The sequence below is a fragment of the Mirounga leonina genome, unplaced genomic scaffold (genome assembly GCF_011800145.1).
Source record: "Mirounga leonina isolate KUSES-001 unplaced genomic scaffold, KU_Mleo_1.0 Mir_224, whole genome shotgun sequence".
Taxonomy (NCBI): domain Eukaryota; kingdom Metazoa; phylum Chordata; class Mammalia; order Carnivora; family Phocidae; genus Mirounga; species Mirounga leonina.
The window spans coordinates 20,902,063-20,920,350 of NW_023270615.1; the positions used below are offsets into that span (position 1 = coordinate 20,902,063).

Below are 18,288 nucleotides of genomic sequence, written 5' to 3' on the forward strand. Positions count from 1 at the left end.
CAGGAGTGGAAATGCTGAGTGACAGAGTAAATGTGCATCTAGGTTCCCAAAGGTGGCCGTGGCTTTTCTGCTAGACGCTGCTCTGTATCCTGTCACTTGTCTTTCCCTCCTTTTAGCCATTCTGGTGGGCATGGAATGGTCCAGTCCTCCTCCAGTCCTCAGAACTTCTGGGAGGTTCTGAGCGGAGGAATGGCAAGACCAGGTGTGTGTGTGAGGCTGGCTGGTGGGGGACCCTGGGTGTGCGTCCATCTGGGAGACAAGACCCACACCCCGGGAGGCCCTGAAGACACAGGGGTGAGAGAATCTGAATGGGGTTTCAGACGTGTCTCAGGGGCAATCACAGAAATAAACTACCAGAGAAATAATAAGTAAATGACCTTATAAATACTTGATAGACCAAGTCTGATGCCTTGGTTCGGACGCCCAGTCTGTGCTCGGACACCACGCTCAGATGACCCCTTAGGAAGTCTCTTATGCCCAGCAGTTCACACCCCAACAATGTCCCCTCCACCACAGTTGGTGTGTCAGCTGTGCTCTGCCATAAGAAAACCCAAGAACAATGAATGCCATGCTCAGTCACACTATCGTGGTTTTGAGAAGGTCACCACATGGTTTCTATAGTACTCACTATTTCTGGTGAGCTTACGTTCTGGGTTTAAAATCATCAACTACTGCACTCAACCAAATGTGAAAACAAGATCCCATAAATTTAAAGCATGTAGGAACTTATAATTGTATGGATTCAATCTGTACAACATCAGATCTGGAGGCCACCTGAGCTCCTGATTTAGAGAAGGTAATTTCAGAAAGGTAAGTGATAGAACAGGATTTCTGGCCCAGGATCTAGGACATGTCAATGGGAAGATCAGTTTCTATGTAAGCTTCCAGAAATACATCTCTGTTATAAAATGCATAATGCTAACAGAATTGTTTTCACAGCAGCTTCACCTAAAACAGGACGGCCACGAGCACAGCAAGTCTTTTGAGTGGAGGATCTGGCCCCAGGCTGGTGTTCTCTGCACTTGCATTTGCTGATACAGACGCTGTCCTAGTTATGAGTATTGCTTTCTCCTCCGGGCAGAGCTCCCTTGCTATCTACGGATGTTCATGAACACACATATGTGCCCGTGTGTGCACAGGGGCCTAAACCACAACTGTTGTGTTTTCCAGGCAATTCCATCACCAGCATTCCCGATGGAGCATTCAACGGACTGCCAAATTTGGAAAGGCTTGATCTGAGCAAAAACAACATCACCTCCACAGGCGTAGGTGCAAAAGCATTCAAGGTAAACACACACTGCAGGTGAGGAACCGTCCCCTTGCACAGTTCTGTGCTAGTCGCAGAGCAGGGAGCGAAAGGGACATGCTTTCACTGTAGCTTCCTCCTAAGTCAAGAAAGTTTCCTCTCTGGTGTTCCTAAATTCTTCAAGTCTTACCTTGATTCCAGTCTGTTGTTTTACATGATTCTAGCTGGTTTTTCGAGGCTTTACCCTTAGAGCACCTACAACAGCAAAATGACAAAACTAATGTTTTGAACTTATGGAGCAGTTTCTCCCCAAGCAGCTGAAAATATGTGGAAATATGGTCTCTTAGTACATGAGGTATTTCCAGGAATAAAGGACAGCTTATCTGGAAACTCCATTAACATTTTCAGGCCAGAAAGAGATTCGTTATTTTGTGCCAAGGGCAAGATCTGATGAACATGTGAACAGGTGGGAGTTCTGGAAACACAAGCAGGCTCAGATGAAAGTTAGCACAGGGAATGGTGGGGGGAGAGACGAGGGGGAGAGAGACAGCAAACAGCATAGAACAAGCCTCTGCAAGACTTGGGTGTGACTAAAATATTTTCTAAAAAGCAGAAAAGAAGACAATCAAGGAGTTTCAGAGAAGCAAAGGTAGAAGCAAGAAAGGAAGGGTCTGCGTATGTAAACAAATACACTCATGTGCCCTTTTAGGAAGCCCAGTGAAACAGGGGCCCCTGGGTGGCTCAGTCGTTAAGCGTCTGCCTTCGGCTCAGGTCATGATCCCAGGGTCCTGGGGTCGAGCCCCGCATCGGGCTCCCTGCTCGGCGGGAAGCCTGCTTCTCCCTCTCCCACTCCCCCTGCTTGTGTTCCCTCTCTCGCTGTCTCTCTCTCCATCGAATAAAGAAAGAAAATCTTAAAAAAAAAAAAAAAAAAAAAAGAATCCCAGTGAAACCTACTACATCCCACTAGGCCAAACTTTATCCCTTTTATGACCCTTCGTACAAATCCCTGGGCTCGTGTCCCCGTTCAAGTCACAGACGTGTCCTTGTCATACGACAGCTGGGACTGTTTTATCAGAAAGAAAGACACACGGGAGAGTGGCTCCTTTTCTTGTTTTGGGGTCCTCTGTCCCATTCCCAAATTGCTCAGGTCTGACCGAGTGCCCTGAGGTGAATCATCCGCGCTCCGCTCCAGTGGGGCAGGCGTTTAGGCCCACGAGCACGCAGCTGCAAACATGGGCGCACCCTCCGAACAGTCAGACTGTGTGGGTGCTACAAAGGAACAGCTGGTGGTATTTGTAGCAGGCCATCCTGAAGCAGTTCGGCAGTAATCAGTGCTCTTTTAGGACCCTTCCTACTAGTGTAACTGCAAAACTGAGCTGTACAAGTCCACGGTAAGGACTCAAACTGCTGATTTCACTGCCAGCATCCGTGACAGATTCAGATTACTGCAACATCTAACTAACTTAGTGTCTATTGCTGAGAAGGTGGAAACCGAAGATCTAGCAAAACATGAGCGGTCCAGCGGTGACAGTTTTCTCCTACTCACTAAAGCCACAGTATGGAAATGGGGGGGAGGGGTGGCGGCAGGAGAACACAGCTTCCCATGGGCCCAAGGCAGAGCATGCAGGTTTGTAAGGCTAAGTCGCGACTGCACTCTGACCCCTGAAGGAGATGCGCGACCGCATCTGTGACCACGTGAAGAGGTAATCTTGAGATTTGCTTTTCAAGCTTCTGAAGAAGTTAATGCGCCTGAATATGGATGGAAACAATTTGGCAGAGATTCCTTCAGAATTACCATCTGCATTAGAAGAACTTAAAATCAACGAGAACAGTCTGCAGGCTATCAGTGAAGAAAGCTTATCAGGTATTTAACTTTCAGTTCGTATGTGTCCTATTCTAGCCTTTCGTCTGTGGTCGTGTGGGAACTTCCCAGGCACTGCGGCCATGCGGACAGCTGGCGAGTTCTTTAGGCCACTTTACCATTTAAGTTCATGATGTTTATTTTCTCCTTTTGTGGTTGACTCTGGACGGAACAGAACAACTGAAGTTGTCATACTGTGAACTCAGCACAAAAGACGCAGCACTATGTTAGCTTTTCCCAAGCGCCAGCCAGGGTCGTGGTGGGATTACATGCTTCCTCCAGAGACAGCTAGTGTCTCCTTCCACCTTCCCACAAGTCTAGCAGCACCTGAGGTATGGTGTCCAACACTTTCTACCTATTTGACTTGATATATTTTTAGGATAATGTTGATAACCCAAGCCTAAAAAGGAATAAAACCATTTCATTGTTTCTTTTCACTCCCAAAACACTTCATAGGAACAAAACACCTCTGGTGATGGGGAAAAAACACAATAATACCGAGAATTGCCAAGTCTGAAAATCACAGAGTTATGGAAATATTCTATTTCCAGATGGACTGCAGGGTACACATGAAAAACATCCAATAAACACAAATGGTGATGGGCTCTGTCATACGGAAAAGACATTAGAAAGTACAATTTTTAACTGCCAGGTGAAGCAGGGCCGAAGGAACGGGCTGCGTGTGAACCACACGTGAGGTCGCCTCTCTGGCCACGCTCTCAAGACGACACGTTACAAAGCAGACGTCCCTACTTGGAAGGTGTGCGCACACACGTTCCCCCCCGCCCCCCGTCCCCACGGTCCGAGCACTGTGGAGGCCTCGGCCATGAGAAGCAGCTCAGGCCACCGTGCCCGGGGAGCCACGACACTCTGTGCTGAGCCCAGCCTGCGCCGTCAAGTGGCCGGCAGCAGGCTGGGTGTAGCCATGCGCAGGCACCGCCCCTGCTGGGATGCTGCTCTTTTTGCACCAAAGCCCCTGGCTTGGCCATCAGGGGCCTGCTGCTCTCCCATGTGCTTCTGTGGCAGGTCTTCACATGTGACCCTTCACATTACAGACAGTTCCAGAGAAGGGGGGGGGGCGATCCAGGAAGAGAAACAGTGTGCACAAAGGTGTGCAGAAACAGGAGGATCCAGATGCTGCAGGGAGTGTCTGCGGCTGGCCCCCACTCTGCATACTTAGGGACCGCGCTCTCCCACGTCCATGACCTGCCATGTTGTTGCCCGCCCCACCATGGGGAGGACTTCCTACTGGCTTCCTGCGTATACACCCTCGTTCTGCTGCGTCTGACCTACAGCAAGCTTCTCTAGCTCCACCCTGTCTCCTGTCACATATGGGAGCACACATTCTATGTTTCCTACACAGACAATGTATATATAAACCAGAGAGTATTTGTAAACACTGTGTGCCATGTCTCTCTCGTGGGGCCACACACCGACCATTCGTCTACTTTTATTATCCGTTTTCCACAGAAAAACTTCCATTATATTCCCAAACCTCAACTATGTACCAGATAAGTACCTTTGGTTTTGGAAATCAAAGAGAATATGAGAAAATGTAACCACTTCTCCCAGTTTATTGCCTGGGCTCCCTACTTCCTCTCAGCCCTTCAGCTGATGCTGAAACAACTGCCAGGTCGGTATTTTATCGCTCTGTCCCTGCCCAGGGCTCCTCACTGCCTGAAGAGGAGAGTCAGACCTTATTGTCTGGTGCACGAAAGGCCTGCACCCCCCTTAGCAGACGGTCCACCCAAGGCGGGCCTCTCTCCTACCGCTGAGCGCAGCCACATGGGTGCTTACTTGCCCATGTTCATCTGGCTGCCCCAGCCTCCTGTTTCCACCTAGGTCTTCCTGTCCTTGGGAGCCCAGCTCCACCCCATGTCCACACCCCTCCTGTGGTCCTCAGCACCGGGGATCTGCACCCCTGATGGTCCTGTCCCCTGCTCACGCTTGGACAATGCCCTGTTTCTCTAATGTGCCTACTAAGAGTAGGAACAGAGCCGTACAGAGCATTCAGTACAATGCCCATGACTTGAGTTGAAGATGAAAACATTCCTACTCTAGAAATCTTGGCCACTGAACAAACTCCAGAGTTACACCCTAAATGTCGGACTCAGATGCTTCTGGGTATCATCACTGCTGAGCTGTCCATTCTCCTGTAGGATTCCAAGTGATCTGGATCATACCACTCCTAAGGCCAGCAGAAACAATGCAGGGAAAACTTGTTTGTATAAGGGCCTTTCTTGGTAGCTCAGTCTGAGTGCGTGGAGAATCCTTTCTTGATCATTCTCCTTTCCAAAATTCCATTTGGCTGCACTATCTGCCAGGAAGTGAACAAGTGTGATGGGAATTCACTGCTGTAACTCCCTTGTCCAGAGACTGACATTTGCCAGGCAGAGTGCTCTCACACTCCCCCGCACCCCAGTGATGCTGCCGTGTCATATGCACATCCACATCTTTGCAAAGGCTTTAAGTGACCTCCACAACCTTCTACTGCTGGCCCATCTGCATCCTGAGTCCCCGCTCGGCCCCCGCCACCCCTGTAGGGCGGCCCCACTCAGCTTCTGTTCCTTAGACATCCTACAGCATGGGGACTTCTCGGCAGGCCCGCCCCTCCCCTGGATCACGCGTCCAGCAACCAGTTCTGACTGAGCTCAGCATCTGGGGTGTGCAGAGCACTTGAGAGAAGGCTCTGCAGGGGGGATACCAGGAAAGCAGGGACATTCACCCTCCAAATAACTGAACATTTCACATGACATTTTGAAAAATAACAGAAACTGCATGGTCCTTTGGTCTTCCTAATATTCTGAAAATTACATTTTACTTTTTATAGACCTGAATCAACTAGTCACCCTAGAACTGGAAGGAAACAAGCTCAGTGAAACCAATGTGAATCCCTTGGCTTTCAAATCTTTGAAGAACCTATCCTACCTGCGTCTGGGAAGAAATAAATTCAGAATTATACCACAGGGTCTTCCTGCTTCTGTTGAGGTACCTGTATCTTTCTAACAATGTTTTACATTTGTAGTACAGTACACTTCAATAAGACAAACAGCATTATTCTAAAAGATTACTGTGATGTATGTTAAAGTCCATTTTGTTGCTGTATACTCTGCTATAATTATAGCACTGTTGTTTCTTCAAACAATACAAAACTATGGGTAAAAATTGTAATTACTAGTAGAGACCCTCAATAAAGTGAAAATTGGTCTTACTGACAGCTCTTGGGGAGAGAACGGGGAAGAAGAGCTGAGAATTTCAACAGAAACTACAACTTGCAAAATAGCTTCCCAGTTCTGCCCAGCCCCCACCGGGGCCGAGCACTGCCCTTCCGACACAGGGCCCAGGTCTGTGGCCTTCCTCGCTGCAGCAAGGGACACATTTCACACACTTTGGGGGCCCTCACTGCCCAGTGCACGCCTGACTTGCAGCCGTGAGAGCAGAGGTCTGGCAGACCCACCTGTGCCCACGCTGACTGCTCTGAAGGGTTCCGCACGCAGGATTACTCAGCAGGAAGGCAGGATGGAGCTTCCCACAGTTGTGGGCCCGCTGGGCCAGCAGAGCCTGCAGCCTGGGTCTGATGCGGAGACACACCACCTCCTTTCCTCATCCTCCTATTTGCAGATTAACATATCAGTTCAGAATTTGTCCAAATTGTAAAGATTGAGGTTCCAATATTGGGCTTTACGTCCGAATCTCTTGGATTCTAAAGAAATATGGACTCCATACCCTACCCCAGGCATCCTCAACCAGGTTCTTTGGAGGGTAGGGTCAGTAATTTATAATTTTTTAAATTAAGATTTTAATACATAATGCATGCACATAGTAAAACACACACAAGCTGAATGTATGTATGGAGTATGGAGGAGCAACGTGTCTCCAGACGGCCCGTCTCCCTGGCATGGGAGGCAGTGTCCACACAGGTGTGTGTGCCCCAACCTCTCCCAGGGCCCTCTTCACAGACACAGAGTCTATCTAGCGTGCGGAGGAGTGTGCTCTGACTGCAGTAACTTGAAAGAGCTCTCAGGTGATTTTAATTTGCAACCAAGTTTGGGTACCACTGATTTGGTTCACCTCTATAAATATGTATGAAAAGCAAAAAGCTAAAAATTGCTTAAATCATATCTAATAAATACCAAAATTAAGTGAAAAGGGGAAATTACTACAACAGAATAGAAAGTTACATTGAAGACATACACCAATGTCTACTTCTGATTTCCAAGCTTCTTGAGTGAAAAATTCCCACTAATGCCAAATGAATTAACTTGAAGGCAGCTTGCTATTGAAAACAATAGCTCTAGCAACTTTACTCTGACGTTAAATGAAGGTTAATTGATTTTAATTAAATTAATTATAATACAGGCAAGTCTAAAACCCTGACAGGCAGCACGGATTGGTGGAAGTCGCCTGCCCTAGATTGAGGGGGTGGGGGGCGATACGTGTGTTTCCTGGGCATCCTCTCTCCAGGCCCGAGCATCTCCACTACTGAACAGGAATGACCATTTCTACAATTTTCTAGGGTTTTGAAGCCAAATGAGATAATTTACATGAGTAAGTTTTGTACATTAGAGAACTTTATACAATTATTATGGTATGCTGTATTTTGCAACATTTTATGATTTAAAAAATTCATTTAGGGACGCCTGGGTGGCTCAGTTGGTTAAGCGACTGCCTTTGGCTCACTCAGGTCATGATCCTGGAGTCCCTGGATCGAGTCCCGCATCGGGCTCCCTGCTTGGCGGGGAGTCTGCTTCTCCCTCCGACCCTTCCCCCTTCATGCTCTCTCTCATGCTCTCTCTCAAAAAAAAAAAAAAAAAAAAAAAATTCATTTAATTCCATGACCATGAAAGATGGTACATTTTATTTCACTAATTAGATAGAATAAGACAACTTACAACAATGAATTCACTTGGAAGAGCAGAAGACTCTCCAGATAATACTAATGAGAACAGTCCACACTACCATTTTCATCTCTGTGTAGCTGAATATATGTACCAACCAACACAAAGAAAAACAGTCTTTTCTCTTAATTATAGGAATTATACCTAGAAAATAACCAAATTGAAGAAATAACTGAGATCTGTTTCAACCACACCAGAAAAATCAATGTCATTGTGCTACGTCATAATAAAATTGAGGAAAACAGGATTGCTCCTCTAGCCTGGATAAATCAAGAGTGAGTAGACGCTGCTCTTCGCCTTTCTTAGACAGTCTCTTCCTTCTGTTGTTACTCACAGGGTCTGAACGTGGGGGAGCAAGCTTAGTGGTGGCACCCCTCCTTCGTGAGCCTCCTCCTCTCCAGAACCTGGTTACGTGCTTGGAGCTCATATCGTGTATGGTGGGACTGGCGTTGGGGTGGCCGTGCGCGAACCCAAGCAGTGAGGTACCCGAGGGCAGCGAGGGACCCGAGGTCTGTCCACCTCACAGGTGGCCGTGAAGTTGGAGAGAGACCATCCCTGCCTCCCCCAGCCCCACCCTGCCATGGGACCACCAGGTTCCCTTGTCCTACGCCACACTGTCTTCATTCCTCCAAAGCACTTCTCCATCTCAAGTATTAGAAAACAGTCCGAAGAGTGCTTGGCCTGACAGGGAAGGCTGGAAGCAGGATCCATCCTCCTGGCAAGGACGCAGGGAAGGGGATCTTGCCTGTCAGGAGGGGCAGGGTGGGCTGTGTGTCGAGGGCACGAGGGATCTGGGTGAAACAGAGGGAACGGGCACCTTTCAGGGGCAGGAGAGGGTGTGGAGGGCCAGCCGGGTCCAGCAGGACGTGGTGGTGGCCGGGCGACTCAGAAGCCACAGGGGAAGCTCCGAACACGAGCTCCGTTTCACCACAAGCCCCCGCATGGCAGGCCATCAGATCAGGCGTGCAGCAAGAATGCAGATTCCACACCACCACCATGTCCTTGCTGGAACCAGGGGCGATTTCAGGGAGAAGCAGCTTGACAAAAGCCAGGACACTGGACTTCGTTTCCAATTCACATTTGACCCTAGAGAGTGGTTCTTTCTGAACCTTGCGCTCCTTAGAGCGGAGCAGGAGCCGTGGTGCAGTGCCCAGGTAAGAGCGTGAGCCTCGCGGACAGATGGGGCAGGCCACCACACAGCCCCCCTCATGCAGGAGTCACTACTGCAAACCAGGCGGTGGCAGGGACACGGCCCTGTCCGAGCCCGGAGCTCATGGTTCCCGCCTTACGCTGCGCCCCGCTCATCCTTCTTTGCTGCAGAAATCTGGAGTCCATCGACCTCTCCTACAACAAGCTCTACCACGTCCCTTCCTACCTGCCCAAGTCCCTGCTGCACCTCGTACTCCTTGGGAACCAGATCGAGCGCATCCCCGGCTATGTGTTTGGCCACATGGAGCCAGGCCTAGAGTACCTGTACCTGTCATTTAACAGACTCTCTGATGACGGAGTGGACCGAGTCTCCTTCTATGGGGCTTATCATTCTCTGAGAGAGCTGTTTCTGGATCACAATGACTTAAAATCTATACCACCTGGAGTACGGGAAATGAAAGCACTACATTTTCTGAGGCTGAACAACAACAAGATACGGTAAATTTTGGCTTTTTCAAGTATCAGTTTAAAATTGGTGTGGCTGACAGAGGATATGATTCAACAACCACGACATGATGTCTGGGATTTACTTATAAGGGGAAAAAGGACAAGAGGCCACATTAAACAAAACTGGCAGATGTTTGCAGGTACAAAAGGATTCATCATAGTTTTCTATGTGTGTCTAGGTTTGCAAACTTTCCCAGTAAAAACCCTTTAGAACAGAATATTACTGCGTGATACTGGGAACCCAGGAGGCGGACGATTATGCTGCTTCTACCTCCATGTGTAATTTTAAAAACTCTACTCTGTAGAGAACAAAACTTAAATATATGCTAAAATTAAAACTGATTCTATCTAGATTTTTTCCAAAGGTAGAATTCCGAATAAAATTATTGAGACTCAGCTTTTCTCACTTCTGGGGACCCAGTTTTCTGTCTGCCTGGACAGCACGAAGGACTCCAGAATGACTGTGGAATGCTATGGTAATGCAGCCGTAGCCAGTCTGAGGTGGGCTCCTGTCCCTGAGGAGCACACCCCTTCCTCTTTTCTCTGTCTCTACAATCCAAACACGAATTCCTAAAACACAGAGGGAAAGAGTCATGGGTGTACATATGCAGCTAATGAGTCACTGAACACGACACCAAAACTAATGATGTACTGTACAGTGGACAACTGAACATAGTAATAAAAAAAGAGTCAAGGGTGTATAACAGTGCTGGGGAGAGAGGTGCGTGTGGGGAAGGCTTTGTAAGATGCAGTTAAAAGCTGCTTGGCTGCGTACGTCGTAGGCTGTGCTCTGTGCTTCCTATTTGCTGCATGAGGACGCACACGTCTGTCCCCCTTCTGGTGGGATTCAGGCGGTCACAGTCTGGAATCTCCATTAATACCTTTTTCCTCACCTCTGAACCAAGGGTCTCACTCACAGATGAGTGCTGCTTGAAACTTATTTCCTTAGGGGCAACAAAATAGTGACTCACTACTTTTGTTACCCTTCACACATCTGTTAGTAGCTGGAATTCCTTTGTAAAGGATTTTTAATCAGCTAGGGTCACTTAAAGGTAAGACAAATGCCCAGTTCTTTCCTTTAAATGTCCAATCAGACCAAGAAGCTGGCTACAAATATGTATGTGAGCTGACAGATGTTAACTAAACTTAATATAATGATGATGATCATTTTGCAATATATACAAATATCAAATCATGTCGTATACCTTAAACTAATATCATACTGTATGTTAATGCTGTCTTTATAAAACTGGAAAAAATGATACGTATGTGATAAGTAGGAATGGAAAGGACTATACAATATATTAAAATGTTAACAGATGGGGTGCCTGGGTGGCTCAGTCGTTAAGCGTCTGCCTTCGGCTCAGGTCATGATCCCAGGGTCCTGAGATTAAGCCCCACATCAGGCTCCTTGCTCAGTGGGAAGCCTGCTTCTCCCTTTCCCACTCCCCCTGCTGTGTTCCCTCTCTCACTGTCTCTCTCTGTCAAATAAATAAAATCTTTAAAAAAAAAAAAAAAGTTAACAGAGGCTGTCTCAGGAAAAAAATTTGGTGCCTAAGTGTTTGTTTTATTATTTTGTTTTTGGCTTTCTTTCTCTGGATAATCAGTATTAACTTATGGTTTTATATATTCAGAATGTTTTAATCAACTATATTGTTCCTAAGCCCCACTCCTTGGCGGGTGGTAGCCCTCTTTGGTCCTGGGCGCGCACTTTCCCCGCCCCTACTGCGCACCTGTGACAGCCTTCTTTCAGAGGTCCCCACGGCCCCCTCACTGGGAGCAGCATTCACATCACATGCCCCAAGCTGGGGACCAGGCACGTTCCTTTTCCAAAGTGGTGTTACTGTTTCAAGGCCTTGCAGTGAATTGCCAGGAAATACGTATTTTGTAAAGAAAAAGAACAGGACTTCATATTGATGTTCCCAATTCTAATTTAACCATATAGAGTATTCTTTGTTTTAAATTTGTTTATCTTATACTAGGAATCTAGGTTCCCAACATCATTAACTATCTTACAATATACAAACAATAGTTTCAAAGTAAGAATACCACTATTATAACCCCAAAAGTACTGGATGAAGTATACGGTGTCTTAGGGAGCTCTCTGTTTGTCTTTAGAATATGTGCCTCGAGGACTTGTGGCAGAAGTAACAACGGTTTTCTCTGTGACAACATGTCAACGACCTGACACTCTGATAAGGGCTTTAGCTTGTTTTTGGTTTTTAGGAATTGCTATTTCCTATTTAATGTTATTTTGACTATATTAAACGTTTATGAAATTCCAAAGGCAAAACTGTAACAAGGTATATGAAGAGAAGTCTTTCTTCTTAGCCTGTCCCATATGCTATACTCCATCATTGCCCATAGGTTAATTCTTTTAAAATTACTTTGTAGTTTTTCCCAGTATTTCTGTTTGCAAATATACGCATACATGCACATTCATATTCCCCATCCCCTTCCACAATTCCCACACAAATTATGACACAGAAAGATTTTTCTTTTCTCTCTCTCTCTGTTTTTTTACTCTTTACTTTTTAAAGATTATCAGTATATCCTATCACTCTTTACCAATATACAGAGAATTTCCTTATTCTTTTTACAACTGACCAGTATGCCATTTAACCAGTTCCTTACAGACAGACACCTACTTGTTTCCTTTCTTTTACTACTACAAACAATCCATAATGCATAACCTTGGACGGCATTTTACATTTTCTGGCCTAACTCTGGGTGAGGTTCCTAGCTGAGTGAAGGGAGATGCTGCCTGGTCCCTGGTCCTGGTCCCTCCAGCCGGGGATGGGGGTCCTGCACAGCCCCAGGACCGGACCACGTTAATGAGCTTGTGAATGTTTTTGTGGGAGGCAAATCTGGTCAGTGGCGGTGGTGTGGCAGGATACTCGCAGTATGCATTTTTGTCTTATCATGAATGAAACTAAGCATCTCTTCATGTTCCCATGTCATTTCATTTTTTCTTCGGTGAACCGGTTAGCCGGGCATTTCCCCCTCTTCTTTTTCTGCATAGTTTTTTTTTTTTTTTAAAGATTTATTTATTTATTTGAGAGAGCGAGAATGAGAGAGAGAGAGAGTACATGAGAGGGGGGAGGGTTAGAGGGAGAAGCAGGCTCCTCGCCGAGCAGGGAGCCCGATGCAGGACTCGATCCAGGGACTCCAGGATCATGACCTGAGCCGAAGGCAGTCGCTCAACCAACTGAGCCACCCAGGCGCCCTCTGCATAGGTTTTTAAGAGGGCTTTGTACATTAGCCCTGTATCTGTGATGTAAGTTGCAAACTTGCAACAGTCTCCTCGTTTGCCATGTCTCTTAACTTTGCATTTTAAAAATGCCTGTAGTCAATTTATTCTTTTCTTTTAGTGTTTCTCGTTTTTGAGTCAAGGGAGATTTTTTCCCCACTCCCAGGGTATACTTTATTCTACTCCTATGGCTTCATTTTTCACATCTTTAACATATTTGAAATTTATTCTAGTCTATCAGAAAAAGATCCAGTTTTATTTTAGCAACAAAAACATTTTTAGGGCGCCTGGGTGGCTCAGTTGGTTAAGCGACTGCCTTCGGCTCAGGTCATGATCCTGCAGTCCCGGGATCGAGTCCCGCATCGGGCTCCCTGCTCGGCAGGGAGTCTGCTTCTGCCTCTGACCCTCCTCCCTCTCATGCTCTCTGTCTCTCATTCTCTCTCTCTCAAATAAATAAAATCTTTAAAAAAAAAAAAAAAGAAAAAAACATTTTTAAACAAATGTACAATTTAACTCCAAATGATAAAGCCTGAATACCGCTTGGACCGTTTATGACTTGTACATCTATTTTTCCTCAGGAATATTCTTCCAGAACAAATTTGCAATGCTGAAGAAGATGGTGATTCGACCCTGGAGCATCTTCACCTTGAAAACAATTATATTAAAACAAGAGAAATATCATCCTATGCATTTGCATGCATAAGGTCATACTCAAGTATAGTTCTTAAACCTCAAAATATCAAGTAATTCCAGGTTTTTGTTCATCCCTTGGAACCTGCACTCCTCTGTTTGCTGCAGCAGCGTTTGTCATTGATAAGTGAGGCCCCACCTGACTTGCCACCCCACAGAGAAACAACCAAAACATACCCCAAGTTTACTTCTCCACCAGTTTTAGGGAAAGTTTCAGCCTCACACTCCAGAAAAAAAGCCCTTTAACTGCAAGGTTCCTTAGAGAACAGGATTTTATTCACTGTTGACTTAGACTGGGAAAATCTGGAGCAAAATAAGTATGTCCTTTACAACTGACCTGAGTATTGCTATCAGCCGAAACACTCAAAGTCCCTTTAAAAATTATGTGTGTTACGGTTCAAGACCGAGAAGTGTATGAGAGAGAAAAAAAATAGCTGGAATTTATGAACTAGTGTTCTGTTAATTATCCTACTGTTAAAACAATAATCTACTCATTTTCTATAAGATCCTATACTATAATTATTGTATAATATACTTAGCGATTGGCTTTGCTCTAATTCCTCACATGTGAAATTAAAACACTACTGTCATGTAACTTCCTGGTTTTGAGACTTGTAATATGGTTACATACTGGTTATTAACATTATAGGAAGGTATATGTGAATTCTACACTATTTTTGAAACTTTTCTCCAAGTCTAAAATTTCTGTGTCAGTCTAAAAAATTTTAAGCACCCTCATTATTCTTTATTCAAGATCAAAAGATTTTATGGAAAGTAGTGGAGTTTGCTTAAAATATATTAATTGTCTGTGCTACAACCTTATAAATATAAACCCAAGGCACGCATTTTTGAAAATTTTTGCTCCATTGGTCATTGTTAGCACCTACCTTCTTTGCCCTAACGTGCTCACAAGTATCCTTTTATTCAGTTCAATTTAACAGAAAGTTCTTAGCATTTACCATGTACTAGAACCTACCAAAACCATATGGTATTAAAATTTTCATTATGTAATGATCTTTTGTCATTATTTCTAGAATAATTTATAAAGGACACATATAGAAACTGTGTTGACTTCTCTTGTTGCTCTCAATTTTGTGTCTACAAAACACCAGACTAGGAGCTTATATTCAGATCACTTTAACTTTTCAAACTTCAGTGACCCGATCTTGTAACAGTTGTCTCCCCACCCGCGGGAGCTCCCAGCCCCACTTCACAGGCTGTCAGAGAACTGGGGAGCCATGAGAAACATCTGCAAAGTGTGGCATGCAGGTGAGTGCACTTATTATCAACCTTCCGGATCAAAGTGACAGCCACCAGCATAGTCACCGAAGCTAGTTCCTTTTTTTTTTTTTTAAGGTTTTATTTATTTATTTGAGAGAGAGAGAGACAGCAGAGAGGGAACACAAGCAGGGAGAGTGGGAGAGGGAGAAGCAGGCTTCCTGCTGAGCAAGGAGCCCGACGCGGGGCTCGATCCCAGGACCTTGGGACCATGACTTGAGCTGAAGGCAGACGCTTAACGACTGAGCCACCCAGGCGCCCCCAAATCTAGTTCCTGAGCAACTTTCTAAGATGTGAGTTTGATTTTATCCCATTTGAGCTAATTCTATTTATTATTTTTTTAAAGATTTATTTATTTATTCTAGAGAGACAGAGAGAGAGACAGCACGCATGCACGGGGCATTGGGTGGGCAGAGGGAGAGAATCTCAAGCAGACTCTCTGCTGAGTGCAGAACTCGATCTCACAACCCTGACATCACGACCAGAGCTGAAACTGAGTCAACTGACTGGGCCACCCAGGCACCCCCCCCCCTTTTTTTTTTTTAAATTTTAAGTAATTTCCACACCCAGTGTGGGGCTTGAACTCACAACCCTGAGATCAAGAGTCATGCTCCATGGACTGAGCCAGCCAGGCACCCCATGCTAATTTTATTTCTAAGCCCTTCCTTCTAAGCACCCTCTTGTAATAGCTAGGATTTTGAGATTGTAACATGAACAATAACAACAATAAGATGAATGCTGTTAGAATCAGGGCAGGTGGCTAAGAGCAGAAGCAGAATCTTATGGAACAAAAAGTTGAGATTTATAAGCACTTTAGGAAAGTAGGAGCATAATGAATTTAAATTGGCCAAGTTGAATGTGAGACAGGTAAAAACAAGAAGATACAGTCATTCATCTATTTAACAAGAACCCTTCCGTTATACTTCCTGCTGTGTGAATATAAATGTACTGACATAAATCGTTTAAGGCAGTCTAGGCAGCAAAGTTTAAGGTGAGTCAACAGAGTTTGCACCCTGGGACAATGTAGACAGATACTGAGCCATTCCTGCACTCATTTCTCCTTCTGACTTGAACCTGTGTTCCAGATGCTGTTCTAGAGAGAGACGGGAATAAACAGAACTGAAGAGGTCTCTCCTCTCTAGGAACACACAGTGTGGAAGGGAAAATAAGTGGAACATCAGAGAGACAGTCACATCAAGGCCAACCAAGGGCAATGAGGTCAGCAGAACAGGGTGGTGCTGTGGTGAAGCTGGGGTCCTCAGCTCCCAGACCCCGGGTCTCAAGAGTGTGCGAGCCCCATGAGCTGCCACGGGGTGCTGCCCCACGGTAGGTGTGCAGTGACCCCGGGCGCCAGTGTGCGTGAAGACCGCACTGTGCAGCTGGGACACCCGGCCAGAACAGTCTCCTGGAAGGCTAAAAATCAGAGTGACTGAAGGAAGTGTTGTTCTTAAGTTGGAAGACACTTTTATTTCTGATTTTATAACTTAAATATAAAATATGTCTAGCAATGAACTTGTTCGGCCTTGAAATTTCATCATGTCCTGGATAGGAAGTTTGAATTCCTTTAAAAAAAAAAGAGTGATAAATGTCTTTATAGCAAACATTCTTCATGATATAACGTTAAAAACAAAGAGATGTTCTGCTTGGCTTCAGAAATATTTTGTAATTACTAACACATATGTAACACATACTAACACATAGAAAGTTCTAGTGTAGCTATGACCTAAAATATTAATGGTGTGTCATCTTTGCACATACATACAAAGAATGCTAACCATATTTTTAATTTTGAGATATGGCTTAAGATTATTACAAAAAAGCACTAAAGATATGACATGGTCAAAGACACGTAAAGCCTGGAATTATAAGGAAATAACTATACCAGGAATCAGGCCTGGGTGCCCACCTTGATCTCCAATGATTAGTTTACAGCCATTTTACTTGTCTGGGATCACTTGATTCAATCATAAAATAATGTGTCTGGAACAGATCAGTGGTTTTCAAGGGGTCTGTGGCGCCCTGAGGTGGAAATGTCCCTGAAGAAGTGCACTCTCCTTCAGACAGAGCAACTTTGCTACCTTCAGAAAGATTAGCTGCTCCTGCCCTCCCATGCTTTTTCTTAGAACCAATGGACAGGTGCTATCTGACTCACAAACCAAGTTTTAAGATTCACAAAGAACATGCTCCTAAGTCCCTGGTCCTTCCCCAACCCTTGGCCCAACTCCCCTTCACTCCTACAACACATGGCTGGAGAGCCTTGGCCGGAGCAAAGGCTTCTCAGGTGCATGGATTACAGCTGCCTGAACATGGCCAGCCTCCCTGTGTGCTGGGCAAGGAGGTCTAGTTGGCACGTCTGCTCCTTTGCAGCCCCACCACAGTGGGGTGGGGCTGCTGTCCTCTGACCAGAAACACCCGGGAAAGCAGGTGACTGAGGGAGCACAGGTGAGGACGCTGCGGCAAGAGTCGGTGGGTGCCACCTGGAAGCAACATGGGGCGTGTGGCTGAGCCTGGACTTACTCTGCTTCTTCTGACTGAAGTCCAAAAAGCGGAAAGTCTGGACACCTGAGTGGGCGCCGGGCACCTGGTATAGTGGGTGCTACCAACAGAGGTGAGCAAGGTCCAATGCCCTCTCTGTGGGCTTGCACTGTCCACTGACCCCACACGTCAACTAGAGAGTCAGCCTCATCAAGTCAAAGTTAATTACTCCTTAAGATGACTGCTTTCATTAACATAGAAAAAAAAGAAAAAAATTCCTTTTTTGTAGTGTCTTTGTCTGGCTTTGGTATCAGGGTAATGCTGGCCTCATAGAATCAGTTTGGAAGTTTTCCTTCCTCTTTTATTTTTGTGGAATAGTTTGGGAATAGGTATTAGCTCTTCTTTAAATGTTGGGTAGAATTCACTTGTGAAGCCGTCTGGTCCTGGACTTTTATTTGTTGTTGGGAGTTTTTTGATTAGTGATTCAATGTCTTTGCTGGTTACTGGTGTGTTCAAATTTTCTATTTCTTCCTGTTTCAGTTTTGGGAGCTTATGTTTCTAGGAATTTATCCATTTCTTCAGGGTTGTCCAATTTGTTGGGAAATAATTTTTCCTAATACTCTCTTATAATCCTTTATATTTCTGTGGTGTCAGCTATTACATCCCCTCTCTCATTTCTGATTTTATTTGAGTTCTGTCTCCTTTCTTCTTGATGAGCCTGGTAAAAGGTTTATCAATTTTGTTTACTTTTTCAAAAAACCAACTGCTGGTTTCATTGATCTGTTCTATTGCTTTTTACTCTATTTCATTTATTTCTGCTCTAATCTTTATTATTTCTTTCCTTCTACTGGTTTTGGGTTTTGTTCTTCTTTTTCTAGCTCCTTTCTGTGTAAGGTTAGGTTATTTGATATTTTTCTTGCTCCTTGCGGTAGGC

At 45.3% G+C, this 18,288-nt stretch overlaps 2 protein-coding genes across 3 annotated transcripts in view; one reads left to right on the forward strand and one right to left on the reverse strand.

Moving 5' to 3' along the window:
* The window catches only part of ECM2 (extracellular matrix protein 2), a 33,170-nt gene extending 18,859 nt beyond the window's left edge, over positions 1–14,311 (forward strand). Inside the window, exons 5-10 of one of the 2 annotated variants that reach the window (XM_035029261.1) lie at positions 1,171–1,286; positions 2,975–3,110; positions 5,938–6,095; positions 8,141–8,280; positions 9,326–9,652; positions 13,490–14,311. In XM_035029261.1, coding sequence (XP_034885152.1) covers positions 1,171–1,286; positions 2,975–3,110; positions 5,938–6,095; positions 8,141–8,280; positions 9,326–9,652; positions 13,490–13,658 — 1,046 coding nt within the window. In that variant the 3' untranslated portion in view covers positions 13,659–14,311. The remainder of the gene's footprint in view (positions 1–1,170; positions 1,287–2,974; positions 3,111–5,937; positions 6,096–8,140; positions 8,281–9,325; positions 9,653–13,489) is intronic. The other variant, XM_035029262.1, reaches the window with a different exon arrangement.
* Positions 1–18,288, reverse strand: part of CENPP (centromere protein P) — a 234,312-nt gene that overhangs the window by 56,382 nt on the left and 159,642 nt on the right. The gene's annotated exons all lie outside the window — the stretch shown is intronic.